The sequence below is a fragment of the Nelumbo nucifera genome, chromosome 4, assembly GCF_055504915.1.
Source record: "Nelumbo nucifera cultivar China Antique chromosome 4, China Antique-T2T, whole genome shotgun sequence".
NCBI classification, from domain to species: domain Eukaryota; kingdom Viridiplantae; phylum Streptophyta; class Magnoliopsida; order Proteales; family Nelumbonaceae; genus Nelumbo; species Nelumbo nucifera.
The window spans coordinates 24471614-24491634 of NC_142652.1; the positions used below are offsets into that span (position 1 = coordinate 24471614).

Here is a 20021-nt window from a genome sequence, read left to right on the forward strand (position 1 = left end):
TTACATTTTTTAACGATTTTTATGTATTTTTTACTTTTTTGTTATTTTATTTCTTTTCCTTCATATTTTGCTCTTGTTACTTGTAAATTTTATCATTTTATGTATTTTTTCCTACAATTCTGATTTTTGGTTGAAATTAATTTATTTTTTAAAAATATTGTTTTTAAGGTTTTTATTTGAAAATTTGAAATTTCTATTGGTACGTATTTTTCTAAATTTTTTATGTCTCTTACACGCATTTTTTTTGTTTATAGAAAAATATTAAACGTGGTGGATACACTGATCAGGTTGAAGTGGGTTATGGTCTATTCAAGACGTTATGGATGGCTATCAGTAGTTTTGGTTAATATTTTTAGCGTTGAGTTAATGAAGGGGTGTATATGTTAACACCAGCAACTTAAGGGGTACTGAACCTAAAGTACAGGGGGTTCCGGCAATTTACCGTAAATAAAAAAAGAAATAAAAATTCTTGCTTTCTTCTTGCTCAAGCTCTGCTTTTCCCGTACATCTTCCGACTTTTTACTTTTTAGTTTTTACATAGACTCGGTTCACTATATAAATCCGTAAGCATCCGAACGCCAAGACAGAGTGATAGTGTGAGAACTGAGACACACTACCCAACCCAAAAATCATACGCCCCAGGGCTCTCATTTCTCTGGTTTTCATGATGCCTGTAACTCATTCCATTGAAGATAAAATGGCCAAGATCGGTTTAGGTGTTAAGGAGAAAGGCGACCAATTCAAGGTTGTTGCTCTTTACTCATCTTACAATGACAGAATACGGCCACTCCTCGACGCCGTCCACAAGTTGCGCCACCTCCCTCGTCGTCGGAGATCAATCCTCCGGCAAGTCTAGTGTTCTCGAGTCTCTTGCCGGCATCAACCTCCCTCGAGGCCAGGGCATTTGCACTCGTGTTCCTCTGATAATGCGCCTTCATAATCACCGAGCACCCAACCCCGAGCTTCGCTTGGAGTGTCTTGGCCGTGAGGTGGCCACCGATGAAGCCCATGTTTCAGAAGCCATTAACTACGCCACCGATGAGATTGCCGGCAACAGAAAGGGCATCTCCCATACTCCTCTAACTCTTGTAATGAAAAAGAGGGATGTTCCTGATCTCAGCATGGTTGATTTGCCGGGTATTACAAGCGTTCCCGTTCATGGCCAGCCCGAGGATATCTATGTGCAGATTTCCAACATTATAATGGAGTATATAAATCCGAAAGAGAGTATAATTCTCAATGTCTTATCGGCTAACGTAGATTTTACGACGTGTGAATCTATTAGAATGTCTCACCTTGTGGACAAAACTGGCGAGAGGACTCTGGCTGTCGTCACCAAATGTGATAAAGCTCCCGAAGGTCTCCTCTTCAAGGTGATGTCCAACGACGTGGAATATTGGTCTCGGCTATGTTTGTGTGAGGAATCGCATTGGCGACGAATCCTATGAGGAAGCAAGGAGTGAGGAGACGAAGCTGTTTGAATCGCATCCTCTCCTTTGTAAGATCGACAAATCCATTGTTGGCATCCCGGTTTTGGCTCAGAAGCTCGTCCAGATTCAAGCAGCAAGTCTAGCGAAATGCTTGCCGGGTATCGTGAAGAACATTAATGACAAGCTGAGTCTGAACATTTCCGAACTTAACAAATTGCCTAAGAACCCATCGTCTGCAGCTGAAGAGATCTATGACCGCTTTCATGTGGATTGTTGGGTCTGCGAAAGAGTCTCAGGAAAATCATTCTGAGAGGAGAAATGGACGAGTACCCAGGTGATGAGTACATGCACTGCACAGCGGGAATGGCTGATAAGCTCAACCAGTACTTCAAAGAACTCCAACAGCAGCCTGCAGAGGGCTCAAGTAAGTTTTTGATGGAAGAAATTCATGTACTGGAGGAAGCGAAATGGATTCAACTCCCCAACTTCCTCTCTCGCACTGCTTTTCTCTCGTTGTTACAGAGGAAAGTGAAGGAAATATCCGACATTCCGATCAAATTCGTCGAGGGGGTCTGGAGTTACGTCGAAGATGTGGTTATACGTGTATTGATGCGTCACTCTGAAAGCTACCCACAGCTTCAATCATGCACAAGAAGGGCAGCACAGAATCTGATCATGAAGATTAAGGCCAAATCAGTCGATCGTGTTAAAGAGATTGTGGAAATGGAAATGCTAACAGATTATACATGCAACCCAGATTACATGACAAGATGGCATGGGCTTATGGCCCAGCAAGGTGCCTTCATGCAGCGTTTCAATGATGGAAGGAAGCCCGATAAAGTAAATATTACTGGCTTGGGAGATGTTGAAATTGGGCATTTGAGAGGCCATCCAATGCTCGTGGAGCAAGCGTTCGATATGAGAATGAGAATCACTGCTTACTGGGAGATAGTATTGCTCAGATTGGTAGATATATAGTTTAGCTCTTCACCTGTTGTTTAGTATTCAAAATTTGGTGAACAAAGAGATGGAAAAAGAGATAATGAACGAGCTGATGGGACCCCATAGTCACAGTGGTGGGATCGAACGGATGCTGGAGGAATCGCCGTCTGTGGCCCATAAGCGAGAGAGCCTCAATCGAAGTTGTTGGCAAGATCATGGATCGGATTAATGTAGCAAGATTGCACTTTAATCCAACTTGTGTTTCTGTTCTATGTGGTACTTCTCGCTAGCTAGCTTGGCAGCCTGGACTGTGACTGTTTGAGCAATTCACGTAGTCATTGATCTCTTGCCAATTGATTCTGAGTAGCTTGTGGCTTGTTGAATGTATGCTAGCTTATTCTAGTTCTTGTTCTATGAGTTGAGCCGCTCCTGTTCCAATTACATTATGAGTGGTACTCGCTATATATTTAATCTCAAATATTGATAAAGCAGTTGTTATCTTCACCTAATTAAAATAACTTTTATCTTTTATTCTATTTTATTTTTGTTGTCCTGGCTATGACTATGAGGAAGCAAGGCCGACAATTTAAACCCTGAAAAAAATCACATCCAAACATTCTTCCGAAGGATGGGTGATATAGTTCTTGATAAAATTTTGGCTGGTTCTGTATCAATGAAACCCACAAAATCATCTATATATACCTTTTCTTTCTCCGAAAATATCAGCTTTGGCCATATAAATTTGCCTACAGAGGATAGATATTTCGCCATAACAAATCACAAATGTTATGGTGCAGTCACAAAAAAAAAAAAAAAAGTGTCTTTCAATCCTTGATCCTAGTGGTGAGTGGTGACGCCTCACCACTTTGGTGGAGTACTAAATCTCAGATTTTTCTGGAGCCACTTTGGTGGAGTGTTTATTCTATTTGATGCGACATTTTCCCTGTGGAGCTTCTGGGCATTTATGAACTTGGTAAGATGATGAAACAGTGCAGAAAGATTGAATCTCGAACCGTCTTCCTCGTGGACTAACACCAATCTTGGAGTGATAAGCATTGTGTGGTCACTGTTCAACATTGAATGTTGGGTGCTCTCTAACTTATCATACATGATTGTCAAGTTGGGTTTTCTACTCACTGCTTCAGTAGCAGCCTATGCCATTAAGAAGAATAATATCAGTTCTTCCAAGTTACCAACTACTTTAACCAAGTTTTCAGGTACATCTGCAGCTTATTTGTTAGTGCCCAAGATGTTCGATGAAATTCCATGGTTATTTGTTTCCCTATGATTTAAAGTTTGAACCCCTTTTTTATTTGATCATTTGCTCTTTTTGCCGGTGTACTTTGTAAATAGGAAATGTCATCACAAGTTCTGAACAGGGCCAGGAAATTGAGAAAGAGCAGTATACAGATGCGGATTCTAGTTGTATGCGAGAAGAGGTCAATAAAATATAATTAATTGGATCTAAATATATTTCTTTTTTTATTCTGCATTTCTAATTGTGCTTAATTTAGATTGGTTTTCATCAAATAACTAAGATTTTACATGTTGCAGATGGAGAAGGAAAAAGTTGAAAGAACAAGTGATGTGATGAACTTGAAGTTAAGCAATCCTCTTGTTATTGAAAATGAAAACATTATTTTACCTGAATTCAGAGAGCAACTTCCAGATGAGAAATATGATGCAATGAACAATTCCCAAGCCACGAGAGACAACCCAGAATTCAAGGTTGAAATGAGAAACTACATGACTGAAACAAAACTGTTACAGAACATAGTGAAGGAACTTGAGGAGAGGAAAGCAAAGCTTGAAGCAAATTTGCTGAAAAACTATGCCCTGAAAGAACAAAAGTTGGGCATTTTTGAATTACAGGGATATTTGAAAATTAAGGCAAGTGAAGTTGACATGATGAACACCACAATTAATTCACTGCAAGATGAGAGGAAGAGGCTTCAAGAAGGGATTGCAAAAGGTGTATTAGCAAAGAAGCAACTAGAGAGAGCAAGGAACAGAATCAAGGGGTTGCAAAGGCAAATTGAGATTAATGCAAAGCAGACCATGGATGGGTTACTAATGCTCAAGCAACAAGTTACCAGCCTTCAATCGGGGGAAACAACTACCAGAGATGCTGAGATTGATGCAAGGATCAAGGCTGTGGGGGTACTAGAGTTGGAAGTTTTGGAGCTCAGGAGGAGGAACAAAGAACTTCATTTAGAGAAGCGGGATTTGGCAATTAAATTAGTTGACATCGAAGCTAGACTAACTTCTCTCCCCAATATGACAGAGGTAACTATGATCAAACCCACTCATCCACCAAAAAATATGCATTCAATATGATGCCTACTGTGAGAATACAAGGATATACTCTTATTTCTGTTATCGACTTGTGACACTGCAGGGCGAAGTGGTTGCTGAAGTGAGGGAAGAGATAAATAATTTAATGCATGTTAATGATGCTCTATCAAATCAAGTTGAGAAGCTGCAGAAAAGCAGATTCAGTATAGTTGAAGAACTGGTGTACCAACAATGGATCAATGCATGCTTGAGGTATGAAATCTAGAGATTCCAAACACCATCAAGGAGGACCTCTAATGGTTATGTCAGGAAGAGTTTAAGCTCCATATCTCGAGAGGGGGTCAAGGAAACGTTCTCAGATTACACAAGATTGAACCACAAGCAGAGTGATGTGGGTGTCAATCGAGTTTCTGCTCAATCATCATCAAGTGAGGGAGATGAATTTGACAATGTTGCTACTGATATTTCTGCTAGCAGAAGGGGGTGCATCAGTAAGAAGCCTGGTGTGTTACAAAAGAAAAAGAGGTGGAGGAAAAACGAATGTGACAGTGAGGGCATGACTGAAACAGGGAGGAAAAAGCAGCTGGAAACACCAAATCCCCCACGAAATAGGAGAGTTTCATTTAGTGGTTCATTAAACTCTGAACTTGAATCAGTCCAAATCCAAGGTGTGTTAGAGGACAAGCATCCCGCATACAAGGACTGGCACAAACTGGCTCTGGAGATTGAAAATGCAATAAGGAAAGCTGATAAACCCAGGGCAGAGGCAGAGATGGCCCATGACAGTCTGAATTTCAATTCAAGCTCTAGCTCTGAAGCAGAACTGGAGGGAGAAAAGAATAATGAAACTGATGAAAAGTGCAAAGATAACCACACTGAGAAGCACGACCAAAGGACGCTGGAGTTACGTCCTAACAACAATAAGAAGGCCGAGGCACATGTAGATCTTTCTGTGACTCTTTTCTTGACCTTGCTCTTGATGCTAGTATTGTATTACTTGCTTCTTGTTGCTGGTGTCTTTTAGCTGAATTAGCTTTGTATTTTGAATCTTTGATCAATGGACATCACTCCACCAAAATCAATAAAACTACATTCTGTTGAAATGTAACGATGAATGACATTATACATTCATATTATTTACTAAGCTACTCCTGAGATAATGCCATGTCTATCCGGTGTATCCTTGGCCCGGGGGGTATGCATGTAAGGGTGTCAATGGACCGGTTTTGGATCGGACCCCGTCCAGTCCAAAATCAATTTGGACGGACTAATAAGACATTGAATTGGATGAATCCGGTCCAAAATATTTATTAGATTGGATTGGACCTGGTCCGTCTCTAATAAATTTATATTAGATTGGGTTGAATTAAGTCAATATCTGGTCCATTGATATAAGATAAGAATATAGGTGCAAATGGATCGGGTTTGGGTTGAAACCAATCTAAATCAAAATGATTTTAAATAGATTGGTTGAATTGGACCAGTCTAATTTTGTCCATAGCATTCATTGGATTGGATTGGATCGGATCTGGTCCATTTATAATGGACTCACATAGGACTGGATTGAATTGGACCAAATCCAGTCCAATTGACACCCTTAAATGCATGCATGGGCCGTTCTTGCCACGACCCACATCATCCCAGCCCATTTTATACATATAATTTGATACGTTCATCATTATATCTGGTTCAACCACATAATGTAGGTAGGGATAACGTGATGGTGCCATGCGTATACACTAAAAAGGTTATATGCCCTGGTTGTTTTTACCATTGATCAAGTCTGGGGTGAGTTCTAGGGAGTAGGGACGAGGTGGGGATGGTATTTGTCCACCCGGCTTCGAACCTGTCCCAACAATATTAAATTACATATTATGCTATAAAATATAATGTAATTAGGTGGGTTTAAGAATAAAAAAAAATTATAAATATAGAAATAAGAGTGACTGGGGCAGGCAAGGCATTTTTGTTCAGGATCGGGGACGGGGCATATAAAACCCGGTCCCGCCCCGCTCATTACCATTCTTATTGTGCTGACTCACGGGCCACAGTCCTGGGCTTGTACTTGCCCCCTCCCTGATCTATCGGGCACGACGACCCACATTACAGTGCGAGCGGAATGACAAAACGTGTTGTACCAGCCTGGCATGGCCCACACCCTACAATTACTAAAGATCTAGAACCGGGCTTCCAACTTGGGCCTGGCTAGAAAGTCAGGATGGGTTGGGTTGAAAAATTTGAACCCTATTTAACTTCACGTTAGGTTAGATTGAAAAATATTAACCCTATTTAACGATATTAGGTGATTTAACAGAACTGCCCTCTTATGGACAAATATACCCCTATCAAATGAACCATTCATCTGCATGAATATAGCCATTGTTACATGTCTGGTGTTCACATTGGGTACAAACAGATCGAATCGGATTGGATAAAGGGTATATCCGATCCAATTTGATAAGAAATCCAACCGGTCATAATCGGATAAGAATTTGTAGTATTTCTAAAATTTGAATTCAAATATTTGATTCGATTTAGATTATAATAAATAACATATTATTTAAATAATATAATAATATATAATTATATAATATTTAATAATTAATAAATTGAATTAGGGTATATTCAAATTCAGTCCATTAATTAAATGAATCGACTTTTTCAATTGGATATGATTTGTTAAGATGAAGGGAGGTATCCATGTTGGGCTCTTATTAGATTGAATTTGGATTCAAATCACATATGATCTGACTTATTTACAGCCCTAACATTTGGTAGTGGAGCAAATTAGTCATAGCCAAGATAATTTGAACGATATGAATGCTAGGAGTGGTAATTGAAAATTTGTAAGACCACACAAATCGAGATCACATCTCCTCCCCACAAGGGGCCATTTCACAACGTCCCACGACCTAATTGTATGCAAGTTTTATCCTTTCACCAAATCAGAATTGATTGGTGAAAATGAAGCCATTTGTGCCTTCACTTTTTAGAAATTTATTTCGAAAAATATGGGTAAATCTCCCAAGGCTTAAGCTACTTTTTGTACAATTTGTACCTTATAAAAGTAGAAAGTATTTTTTATAAAAGTCTATCCAAACAGTATTTTAGTTCCCCACAAGCACTAAGCCTGTAATGGTTATGGAGAAGTATGGACAGGTCCAATGCAGATTTCTGATTTTTACTATAGGGCTATAAACATTCAAAAGGTCAAAAACCCCCATTCTATACATCAATGCCCACCCTAAATTGGCATAAATTCCGAACTGACATCTACCCCAACTGTACTTTGGACCTAAAAATTCTGACCCTGAGCTGAATGGTCATTCTACTAATGATAATTGTCTCTTATCACCTTACCTCAACCATATCTACTCGTACGGCTTTCAAGTTCAAACGCTACAATCTCTTATTTTCTTACCCATCTCTTTTTGTGGATGCCATATATCTGTAGAATACTGCCAATCCTCATCCTGCTTGCTTGGTTGTTGATTTTTCTCGCAGAGATAATTTTTCTAGAGGGAAAATCTATGATACAAGAAATATAAGGAATTGGCCGAAGAGCTTTGGCCAATCAAAACACCCCTATAAATTGTGATTAATACCACCTGATTGATCACCTCTTTTATTATAATTAGCTGTAAGCTTTTTTGATATCATGCCTTTTCCGGTATTATAGTCGAACGGTTGATTAAGAGTGTGGCAGATTGTAAGTTTTGTTTCATGATTGAGCCCACTTTTCTCGGGGGTTCCACCTTATATCTTAAAAAATTAATCACAGTCAACTGATCAATTAATAGCACTGTGATAGTTTTGACAATAAACGAATAATCTGTAGATGGATTTGAGAGTAGAATCATTCCTCTGCAATTACATTCAGAGTTTGATGCATGCGAATTAGACTTAAAAGTCGAGCTGAGCCAAATATTAGATTATTCCAGCTTAGATAATTAAAAAATCATAAAGATCCCATTCAATAATGAGTCATTTTTCATGTAAAAAATGTAAAATTATATATATAAACAGTTCTTATTATGTATAAAAATAAAAAATATTATATATAAATTTAATTTGGCTTATAAACTTTCCGCCTGAACCTATATATTAGATTCAAATTTGGTTCCAAAATTGATTCAAGTCAAACTAAATCAAGCTTTTTTACAAGCTGAGTTCAGTAACTTAATCTGTGTCCACCCCTAGAGACTAAAGAGGTACTGTACCAAGTAGGCAGCACAGTTTGATCTGCAATCTGAATGCAAATAAACCTATCCCAGCAATCCATTGAGAGCCACTGGTGCGTAGGATAAAATTTTGGATGCTATTGGAAGGAGTGGGACCAATGAAGCAGATTTGTTCAGTTCTTCTATATTCCATGCCTATTTATTTGGGTCTCAAAAAACCTGAAACCCCAGACAGTAAACAAATAAAAAGAAAACAACATCATGTAAGGTTTTTAAAATCGGATCAGACAGAGAACCGCTTTGGGGTCTGGTTCTTGGGTCGAACAGTCTGACCTTCCAGTCCGAATGGATGGTTCGCTCTGACAAAAAACATTAAAAATTTAAAAAAGGCAAAAATCGTTGTTCAAGTTGATGATTCACTGACCAAATCAATGATTTTTCACTAAAAAACGGTTTTAAAATAAAACGGAATTGATTAGGTGACCAAATCATTGGTATCATGTGACACCATGTGACATGTTTTTTTTTGGGTCAGCAAAACACAGTACCATATTATATTATTATACCATCTCCATAAAACTTTGTAAATCCATTCAATTCCCTGAATAAGGAGTTGATACTGCAGTTCTGTACCCTTTCTACATACAGTATTTGCTAAGTTTGTGAGCTATCTCATTTTTTCTGTCTTTTTACATATTACATATATCAAAACACTGGGATAGCTCTAATACTTCATTCCTATAAACTTTATCACAGTATTGGCCATATTGCATTTGGATGAATGAATTTGGTTCTCAGATTGGATTTGTGAAAATGTAAATAATATTTAGCTGCGCTTTGGACTGTTTAACCAATAATAATGCCCCATGTCGATCATGCAGACAGATTAAGACATTGGGGGTAGTTGTGGATGGGATTGATCATTTTAGCCTGGTCCAGTCTGTCTTGGAAGTTATGATACATGTGTATATTTCATATATATTAATTAATTAATTATAAACTTCTATATTTAACTGTAATATGATTTTAGTAAGAACAGATTGTGAAATAGGATTGTGTATAGCAGGACAAATGTAGTAAAGATATAAGTTGACATTATACAATCAAATTTAAATTTTATAATATATTAAACCAAAATAAGTATCTACTTTATATATTATAGATGTTTTATGATTTTTATTATAAAATAAAATTTAAAAAGTATTCTTTATATTAATTTATACAAACAAACCTGAATGCCCTGTCCACATATGATATAAGGCCTGGGGTGTGGGCTGGGCAGCTCTAAAGGGTTTCAATTTCATGACCTTGTAAAAACCGTGGCATGGCCCATTACAATCCCTACTTATGGGGCACCCTTCTATAAAATAATAATATTGGGCCGAGATGTGAATCGAGGTGGGCCCAGACAGCTCTAGAGGCCTTCATTACTTTGTAAAAACCAGACCCTGGTGGTAGGGCATATATACTTGATACTTGATAGCCATGGAGTGCAGCTAATCCTAATCCAGACTATGATATATCAGTGGTTGTGGGGTATGGGCGATTGTACCGACTAATCATAATTCATAGTTCTGTTAAGAGGCTAAGACTTAAGAGCTGTTCATGCTTTGACATATGAATGCTTCCAAGGCCTCAGAACACAGAAGGAAGCCAAAATTGTAATTCTAATTCGCACAAACAACATGTTTGGTTTGATTTTCAGCTTTTGCTTGCATATTGGTGCGAGTGCAACCCCATCAAACTTGAGGCTGAGAATTAGATGACAACTCTACCTTTACAACTGCTGGGCATTGATTCCATGTGCCACTAGTCTCATCTCTCATGTGGGTCTGCTCCACTACGACCGGTTCATGCATCATCAGACATCAGGTGATGAAACCACATATGATATCCATTTTCCCAACATCACCCTGGTAAAGCCATCTGAGTAGGCGATGGGACCTACAATTGTGAATTGCCCATGATATAACAGAAGATGCAGATGATCAGATCAGACGGCTGAAAACTGGTAGATGGACAACCCACAATTTCAGTTCCCCGCCTAACGGCCAAAGGTAGATAGAATTTTAGAGGTTGTCTTCGACTCAAATTTACAGTTATTGGTGTTTTTGGCAGTTGCTCAGGTTTGATTGTTTAGACCATAAAAATTATATTCCCTGGGAAGGAAGATTAAAACATAACTACATGAGAAGTGAGAACCCACTTATAATAAAAGCTTCAAGTTGTCTGGATAAAGGTTAGCCACTAGTTATTTGGTGGCTGCTGTGGCTCAGAGTCGCAGCTTGAGAGGTTGGTTTTGGAATTCTTTCTTTTTTAGTTTTTGAATATATTGGAAAACATTTTACTGTAAGGTCTGAATAGAACTTGACAAGATAATGATGATGAAACAACGGGAATGTATAGAACTGGATTTGTTTCTTGTCTGTACTTAATTGCCCATTCTCCAACCTGGGTTCCTTTTGGTTTTCAGAATCGAGCTCTGTTACATTGACTGGTTCTCTTGCTTGTATTTTGGGCATTCTGATGATTTGATTCATCAGTTATGGGGGTTGGGGAGAAATGGGTGGTCGGATGCTGCTGAATTATACATTTTCCGGAGATGAGACGAAGGTCAGGAACTACCCATTAACAGTATCTACATGATAGTTAGGTTCGGCTTCCTGGTTGCTGCTTCAATTGCAGCCTATGCAGTTAGGCAGATAAACGTTAAATCTTCGAAGCCACCAACTGCTTCAGTCAAGGCTTCAGGTAAAAATACTATTCCTTTCTTGTTTATCAGAGACCTTATTGATTTTCCTTTATGCAATTTTGCTGGGAAAAGCTGGAGTTAAAAAGGTTCTGCTTTGGGCTATTGATAAAGCGCCATGTGAAATTCTAGTTCCTAAGGATTATATGACTTGATAGTATTTTATTGGAATTGTATCTTTTCTCTTAATACTTTGGAATTTTGAGCTCAGGGAACGGTGAAGCTGGGTTTGAACAACATCAGAATGAAGAGGAAGCTGAGCAGAGACAGTTCATTGATTTCATTGTTGACACAGAAAAGGAACAGGTAAGCATCACTTCAAAGCTCATTTTTGTTTCTCCTCTCAATTCCAGAAAAGCTCCAAGCTTTCTTTCTGTTTTCCCACTCAGCAAGATTAGATTTTGATAAATAAATGTTTTATCTGTTTCAGGGGGAGGATGAAGAGGAGGAAGAAGAGGTTAAAAGAATAAGTAGTGTAATCAGCCCTGTCTCGGGAAATACTCCTGCTCTTGAAGAAGAGCAAATCTTACCAGAATTTGAAGAGTTTCTTTCTAGGGAAATTGAGTTACCACCGTACGGTGATAAAGAAAAGATGTATGAGACCGAGATGGTGAACACAAATGAACTGGAAAGGCTACGTAACCTGGTAAAGGAATTGGAAGAGAGGGAAGTGAAGCTTGAAGGTGAATTGCTCGAGTACTATGGCCTGAAGGAACAGGAATCAGACGTTGCTGAGCTACAAAAGCAGCTGAAGATCAAGACCGTTGAAATTGACATGCTGAACATCACCATTAATACCTTGCAGGCTGAGAGGAAGAAACTTCAAGAAGAGATTGCCCAGGGTGTATCAGCAAGGAAGGAGTTGGAGGTGGCGAGGAACAAGATCAAGGAGCTGCAGAGGCAGATTCAACTTGATGCCAACCAGACCAAGGGCCAGTTACTGATGCTCAAACAGCAGGTTACTACTCTTCAGGCAAAGGAGGAGGAAGCCTTCAAGCAAGATAAGGACTTGGAGAAGAAGCTGAATGCTGTGAAGGAATTAGAGGTGGAAGTCGTGGAGCTTAAGAGGAGGAATAAAGAACTTCAGCATGAGAAGAGGGAGTTGAGTATTAAACTGGATGCTGCCGAAGCTAGAGTAACAACTCTCTCCAATATGACAGAGGTAAGATTCTTAAATGTACTTCAAATATTTTATGTCAATTTCTCTGTGCTTAAATTCATATGTACATGTTACATGAATGCAAACAGAGAAGAAAAGTGCATGATTATCATATTTATGTACGAGGGAGCACATTACTCAGTCTCTGCGTTCTATCTCATTTTGAGTTCTTCTCTTTAATGTTCTGTTTTATTCCATACTCTGTCTCTATGATTTAGTCTGGTATTTTCACATGGTTTACAAAACAAACAAAAAATTTTGGATACCTGAATTTTCTGAAAATTGCAACTAACCTTTTGCTTTATTTTTTTTTTAAATTTACTTAAATGTCATTCCTGAAGTCATAATTTGACTGGATTGGATTTATTGAAAATAAATGAAGGACTTTCCCTAGACTCTAGATGGTTTGAAATAAAAAAAAATGTCAATAAAGATGCGGTTAAAATACTGGGGATTTGTTAAAGTAAAAAGTAATGCATAGCTGATTAGGTGAAGCTATGTTATGTTAACTTAGAGGAGCTTACGCAAATTGGTGTCAGATATGTAAAGATGGAAACAACAAACCCAGTGCAAGATGTGTTGGAGAAACAATTAGAAGATACAGCTTATACTCCAACAACAATAAAAAAAATCTCATGAACATTTCTATGTAGATGTCTAGTATTGTTGCTAACTAATTCCTTAAGAAGAGAAATGTATTCAACTGTTTGTCCAGTATAATTCCTTTTCAAACTGGATGTCCTCCTTGTTGCTACATGTGAAGTATATATGATTTTACCATGAGTAGCCTTTATGTAATTTCTTTGATCTATGAAATCAGTATTTTTTGGAAGAAGAAAAATAGTATGTAGTTAATATGATTGATCTATGTGTCAAACATATTTAAATATGTGAATGTGTTTGGTTAGCCTATACTCTATACAATACTAAACTTTGTTTCATGTCACTAGAGTGAAATGGTTGCCAATGCAAGGGAGGAGGTTAATAGCTTAAAGCATACAAATGAAGACCTCTTAAAGCAGGTGGAAGGGCTTCAAATGAATAGGTTCAGTGAAGTTGAAGAGTTAGTGTACCTACGTTGGGTCAATGCATGTTTGAGATATGAGCTGCGGAACTACCAGACGCCAGCTGGGAAGATATCTGCTCGTGATCTCAGTAAGAGTTTGAGCCCAAAATCTCAAGAGAAAGCTAAGCAGCTGATGCTAGAGTATGCAGGATCAGAACGTGGGCAAGGAGACACTGACCTGGACAGCATTTCTTCTCATCCATCCTCTCCTGGTAGTGAGGACTTTGACAACACTTCAATAGATAGCTCCACAAGTAGATATAGTAGCCTAAGTAAGAAGCCAAGCTTAATCCAGAAGCTGAAAAAGTGGGGCAAAAGCAAGGATGATTCAAGTGCTCTTTCATCACCAGCCAGGTCCTTTGGAGGTTCACCCAGGATTAGCATGAGCCATAGAACATCCATGTCTAGAGGTCCATTGGAAACCTTGATGCTAAGAAATGCAGGTGATAGTGTGGCCATAACTACATTTGGAAGGAAGGATCAGGATCCCATTGAATCTCCAGAAACACCAAATCTACCACGCCTTCGAGTACAAATTCCTTCTAGTGATTCACTAAATCCTGTAGCATCTTCTTTCCAACTAATGTCTAAATCTGTTGAAGGGGTGCTTGATGACAAGTATCCTGCATACAAGGATCGGCACAGATTGGCCTTAGAACGGGAGAAGGCAATCAAGGAAAAGGCTGAGAAAGCAAGAGCAGAGAGATTTGGAGATGGCTCAAATGTGAATTCAAGCCCTGGCTCTGGAGCCAAGGCTGAGAAAGAGAAACCTGTAACATTGCCACCAAAACTCGCTCATATAAAGGAGAAAGTTGTTGCTACTAATTCAGGTGAACAAACCGGTGACAATGACAAGGTTGATCCCCAAGTAGTGAGCAAGATGAAACTTGCCCACATTGAGAAGAGGGCTCCAAGGGTGCCTAGGCCACCTCCTAAACCTTCTGGTGGTGCTCCCACATCTGCTGGTATGAATGGTAACCCATCAAGTGGAATACCAGCCCCTCCACCACCACCGGGTGCACCACCACCACCACCTCCTCCTCCAGGTGGACCACCTCGCCCACCTCCTCCACCAGGAAGTTTGCCAAGAGGATCAGGTACTGGTGATAAAGTTCATCGGGCTCCTGAGCTAGTTGAATTCTACCAGACTTTGATGAAACGTGAGGCAAAGAAGGATACCTCCACTTTGACATCATTTACACCCAATACATCAGATGTTAGAAGCAATATGATTGGGGAGATTGAGAACAGATCATCATTCCTTTTAGCTGTAAGTAAACTTTTTTAATTCAAATTTGCATTTGCTTTCTTATTTTCTGGAACAAAACATCTTCTTGGTGTAGTGTCAAATTTAACAAGAAAGAAAATGTGTGCCTGGGTCCAGGTGAAAGCTGATGTGGAGACACAAGGTGATTTTGTCCAGTCCTTGGCCACTGAAGTCCGAGCAGCTTCTTTTACCAACATAGAAGACTTGGTGTCATTTGTAAACTGGCTTGATGAGGAGCTCTCTTTCTTGGTATGCATTCTAGATTCCATTTACACAATATGCCATTGTTGCATTTATGTTGGGAAAAAATCTGGAGAAGATAAAGATTTCTTAATAATAGAAATATCAAGAAAAAATAGAATAAGAAATGATGTGAATGCCAACCTGATTGCAGCGATCACCTTCATAAGAAATATTTCCCTATTTATCATGGACGTCAAACAATAAGTAGAAGTTTTTTTTTTTTTTTCCTGTCCGGAAACTTTGTACATAGTAGTTGTTATTGTTAGTTCAAATACTTCATCCTCACAAACTAAAAAGAATCAGGACAGTTGTATCATCTATTATGAGAGGTGAATATTTCCTGTTGAAGTGTTTGATTAAGTTAGGGGTCCAAGGGATCTGCTATTATTTTCAGTACTATTTCCTTGATGGTTTGATTTTTTTTTTTTTGGATAGGTTGATGAGCGTGCAGTTCTCAAGCATTTTGATTGGCCTGAAGGTAAAGCTGATGCATTGAGAGAGGCAGCTTTTGAATACCAGGACTTAATGAAGTTGGAGAAGCAAGTCTCTACTTTTGTTGATGATCCCAAACTCTCCTGTGAAGCTGCACTGAAAAAGATGTACTCATTGCTTGAAAAGTAAGCATTTTATGGTCTCACCTTTTGTTATTTCTTTTTAACATTGGTAGATTTAGAAAATTTCTCATACAAAACTTATGGCCACTTCATATTACCTTTTCTTAGAAAACTTGTTGCCAGTTCAATAGCACAACAAATACCTAGTTGGCATCTGCATTTTAAAATATCTTTTCCTTTTTCCTTTATCACTTTTCTTCAGAGTGGAACAAAGTGTCTATGCACTCCTACGGACAAGGGACATGGCTATTTCACGGTACAGGGAGTTTGGAATTCCGGTTGATTGGTTGTTGGACTCGGGTTTGGTGGGCAAGGTACATGCTTCAATTCTACAATAAGATGAACTTTTAGAAATCTGAGAATTAACAATTTGTGAAGGAAAATGATAGTGTCTAAATTTTTGAAGCAAAAGAGGAAGAGTAAAGGTGTAAAATCAGATAAAGCACATTCACAGTTCTTGTTTAAAGAAGACTCTTATCATTTTTATTAATTAAAAAAATTCTCTCTCTCTCTCTCCTTGAAAAGATAAATTTATTAATCACAATCATGGGAAAAGAATGACCTATTTATGAAGTATATCTGCTAGAGATATTTATGCTAATGAATTGGTTTAGATCATTAGTGCCATGGAGAATATGCTCTGAAGAAGGAAAAAAGAACAGGAGGGAAGCAAACCAGATTCCATTATTTGGCATATGTCATCTGACAATGAATTATTAAATATATAATTCCTAATTTTAGTAAGTTATCAAGTTATATTATTTCTTACTGCAGATTAAGCTTTCATCCGTACAATTGGCAAGGAAATACATGAAAAGAGTAGCATCAGAGCTTGATGCCATGGACGGACCTGAAAAGGAGCCAAATAGAGAATTTTTGCTTCTGCAAGGCGTGCGCTTTGCATTCCGTGTTCATCAGGTTAGGTGTTAAAATTCTTCACTCATTAAATATATTATAAACTTGAAATTATGGATGCTTAACATTATACTCATTCTTATTAGATAGAGTAACTACCTGTGGCATTTATAAATGTGTGCAAACCATTTGTATCCAAGTGGGAGAAGAATGGATTTGATTTTTAGAAGAGTTCTTGTTTGGAAGAGATTTTGTGTATTAACTTCCAAAGTAAACTAAACTTTTACCATGCTTTGATCTGTAAGAACCAGTCTTCTCTATGTGGGGAAAGCAGATGCTTGTCAGTTGATTTGGATCTTCTGATAAATCCTGGTCAACAAATTTCCTAGTTCACCATTTATTCGTTTTTTAGTGTAAACATCATTACCAACATTACGATTACCGAGTTGAAGTATTTTCTTTTATAAGTACCAACTACCAAGTTGAAGTTTATTGCAAGAACATGAATGAAATCCTGATTTGAAATTATTTCCAGTTTGCTGGAGGCTTTGATGCAGAAAGCATGCGGGCTTTTGAAGAGTTGAGGAGCCGAGTTCATAAGCAAACAGACAATGCTGATAAGCTGGAGGAATGAAAATTATCCTTCTTGTATTTATGTTGAACTTCCCATTCTATATGTAGTTTTGGTCCCCATAGTTATTCAATTATACTGGATAGTGTAACAATCATCATTCACCAGTTCTGAGCAAAATAGAAAGTATACAGAGTTTTACTACAATTGTGCTAATCCAGACTAAGATTTAAAGATTTATTAGCAAATGATAAAGAAAGCAACCAAATACTAGGAGTTATTCAAGATCCTTCAAGAGGTTGGGAACTTTATTGGTCAAGGTCAGTGCAGAACCAGCAAAAATTATACTGTACCAGGTCAGGCAAAGAACCAAAATGCATGGAAGCTATACATGCTGAGAGTCAGAGAAGTAGAGAACTGTTTGACTCACCCATAGGGGTGTAAAGCCGTTTTTGATTACTGGGATCACAGGTAGAATGCTCCAGATTGTTTGACACCCAAATAAAAAATGCAATACAAAGAAGAAACAAAAAAACAGAAAAAAAAAGTAAATGGTTGGTGTCTTCACTCTTTTCATTCTCTTTGCTCAAAAACAAATATAAACAGGAGTCAGAATCTATTTCATGCCCATTCCAAGGTTACTGTCTATAAATTTATCACCTCCCCAGTCTTACCTTTCCTTGAATTATCTAAAGCAAAATGAAGGATGCTTCTTTAGTCCCCTGTTTCCACCAACAACTCACATCCTCCCTTGTCTGACAAGAAGCCAAAGACTTGGGAAAATGGTTAATCATGAGACAGCAGTCAAACTTTGATGGTCCAGAAAATGAAGCAGATGCCCTCTGCTTGGTGATGGCACAAAACCCTGTAGCAGTACGGACCCGACCCAATTTCAAATGTGGGCCTCGTATATAATGTATCTTGCCCTCTAGGGTTCACCATCAGAAACAGAATGAGAATGAGGGTTTTGGGTTTTAAAATAGGCTGTTTTCACACGCTTCTGCTTCATCGTTTGTCGTGATAATGGATTTCTGCTTTTCTTTTTCCCGTGGGTGTAGGCTTAAAGCCGAACCACATAAATCTCTATGTGGTCTTTGAGTGTTCTTTTGGGGGTTGCCTTACACAACAGTTCTCTTATAAACAAATAAGAGGTGCATACAGAGTACAATCAAAACCAACTTCTGTAACCCGTTCAGCATCTTCCCATACCTCTGAAGCTTGAAGTCTGAACCCATTCTCCCATCAAGACGCTACCTATCACCATTTAATTTCATGGCTTCCTTTGCCAGTCTTAAGGTTGAAGGAGCAGTTGATGTCCCAGAACCACTGTTCTCATCAATGTTCTCACATGCCACTCTTGATAGAAACACCCAAAGAAGATTGGGAAGATGGGAGTATGTCCGTCCGGGTGGAAAGAGGTAATTCCCTCACTTCGTTCTATCATTTACACCACTTTAGATAGAGGAATACCACCAGATTGTCAATCGCTAAAGATGAAAAAAAAAAGGAAAAACAGTCCAGCTAAAACTCCAAGCTAGTGTCGTTAGAACCAGACTGGAAGTAAAACTGGAAAGCTTTCAACAGGGTCACAAATTTGGTATAACCAGCAGCTAGATTGTTTCAACCTATAAAAAAACCGGGACCCAGAAAGCTAATTGAGTCACCAGTTCACTGGTTCAATTATCTAATCTAATCACTTAATCAGAGTCTGAGAACATTACTCACCCACCAATTCAATCATACTAATCTAGAAAGGAGTTCAATAAAAATTTAGTGCAAACTTCGATACTGATCAAATTTAGTTCAAGCTCCGGATGTATTGAGAGCCAGGATATTGTTGAGAGGCTACGCCCCTGGACGTCGGCTATAAGCTGACAATTCAGATCTCCTGCCACAACTACCCACATCTCGCTACAGGTGCACATTGGGAATGTCTCCCCATGAATGTACAGCTCTAGTGAGATGTGGGTAGGATTCTTTGTGGGAAGGATATCCGAGCTCATAAGCTGAATCACATAAATCTCTGAGTTCTTTCTTTGTATGCTCTATTTTGCTTTTACTCTTTTGTTTTCTCTACTCTATACCCCTTTTGTTATGGATTGAATAACTGAAAAAAGATTACGGCTGCGGTCTAAATCCCTCTTCTCCAGCAACAGCATTGTCTTCTCCAATAGGAAGCATTTGTTCTTCGATTGGCATAAAATGAACACTGGTATCCTATCACAATGGAAAGGGGTTAAAATATAGCTATTTTGGTTATTTCAGAATTATACTTCTCTCACCTATTCAAAACTTGAACGGTATTTCTGTTCTTTCACTTGCCATCTAACATCAGTTAGACGATTTTGGACTAAAATCATTTTTGGGTTTGTTAGAAACACTAACATCCTTGAAAGTTGAAACCTTTTAAGTTTTAATTGGTGCTCAATGCTCATTGAACAAATAAGTGTTGTCCTCCTCCTTCAGGTCAAGTTGTTTAGAGTGTAGTCTGATGGGGCCCAATTTGCAAAGCCAAAAGCCACCTCGAGGAAGACCTTCCAAATGTACACTTATTCAAAGCATCTCAACCAATGCTTGCTTCATCTGTCCCAAACGGGCCCTTTGATCAGATGGAGGAGGAAATATCTGCGTTGCATTAGTCAACCCTCA

At 38.5% G+C, this 20021-nt stretch overlaps 2 protein-coding genes and 1 pseudogene across 2 annotated transcripts; all 3 read left to right on the plus strand.

Annotated features, from left to right (window-relative positions):
• Positions 1-697: 697 nt before the first annotated feature.
• On the plus strand, positions 698-2601 carry LOC104603122 (dynamin-related protein 4C pseudogene; annotated as a pseudogene).
• Positions 2602-3113: 512 nt separating this feature from the next.
• On the plus strand, positions 3114-4937 carry LOC109115065 (protein CHUP1, chloroplastic-like). The gene is made up of 4 exons (XM_019198699.2): positions 3114-3589; positions 3726-3811; positions 3927-4658; positions 4771-4937. The coding sequence occupies exons 1-4, from the start codon at positions 3481-3483 to the stop codon at positions 4930-4932; spliced, it is 1089 nt and encodes a 362-aa protein (XP_019054244.2). The 5' UTR covers positions 3114-3480; the 3' UTR covers positions 4933-4937.
• A 6148-nt stretch (positions 4938-11085) lies between these two features.
• Positions 11086-17579, plus strand: LOC104603059 (protein CHUP1, chloroplastic). The gene is made up of 9 exons (XM_088903916.1): positions 11086-11599; positions 11809-11903; positions 12028-12759; positions 13707-15092; positions 15207-15338; positions 15768-15949; positions 16149-16260; positions 16721-16864; positions 17337-17579. The coding sequence occupies exons 1-9, from the start codon at positions 11491-11493 to the stop codon at positions 17433-17435; spliced, it is 2991 nt and encodes a 996-aa protein (XP_088760042.1). The 5' UTR covers positions 11086-11490; the 3' UTR covers positions 17436-17579.
• Positions 17580-20021: the final 2442 nt, after the last annotated feature.

Coding starts and splice junctions, on each gene's coding strand:
- LOC109115065 (XM_019198699.2), top strand. CDS start 3,481: ATGATTGTCAAGTTGGGTTTTCTACTCACTGCTTCAGTAGCAGCCTAT. Junction 3,590..3,725: donor TACTTTAACCAAGTTTTCAG/GTACATCTGCAG, acceptor CTTTGTAAATAG/GAAATGTCATCACAAGTTCT. Junction 4,659..4,770: donor CTCTCCCCAATATGACAGAG/GTAACTATGATC, acceptor GTGACACTGCAG/GGCGAAGTGGTTGCTGAAGT.
- LOC104603059 (XM_088903916.1), top strand. CDS start 11,491: ATGATAGTTAGGTTCGGCTTCCTGGTTGCTGCTTCAATTGCAGCCTAT. Junction 15,950..16,148: donor ATGTACTCATTGCTTGAAAA/GTAAGCATTTTA, acceptor ACTTTTCTTCAG/AGTGGAACAAAGTGTCTATG. Junction 16,261..16,720: donor ACTCGGGTTTGGTGGGCAAG/GTACATGCTTCA, acceptor TTCTTACTGCAG/ATTAAGCTTTCATCCGTACA.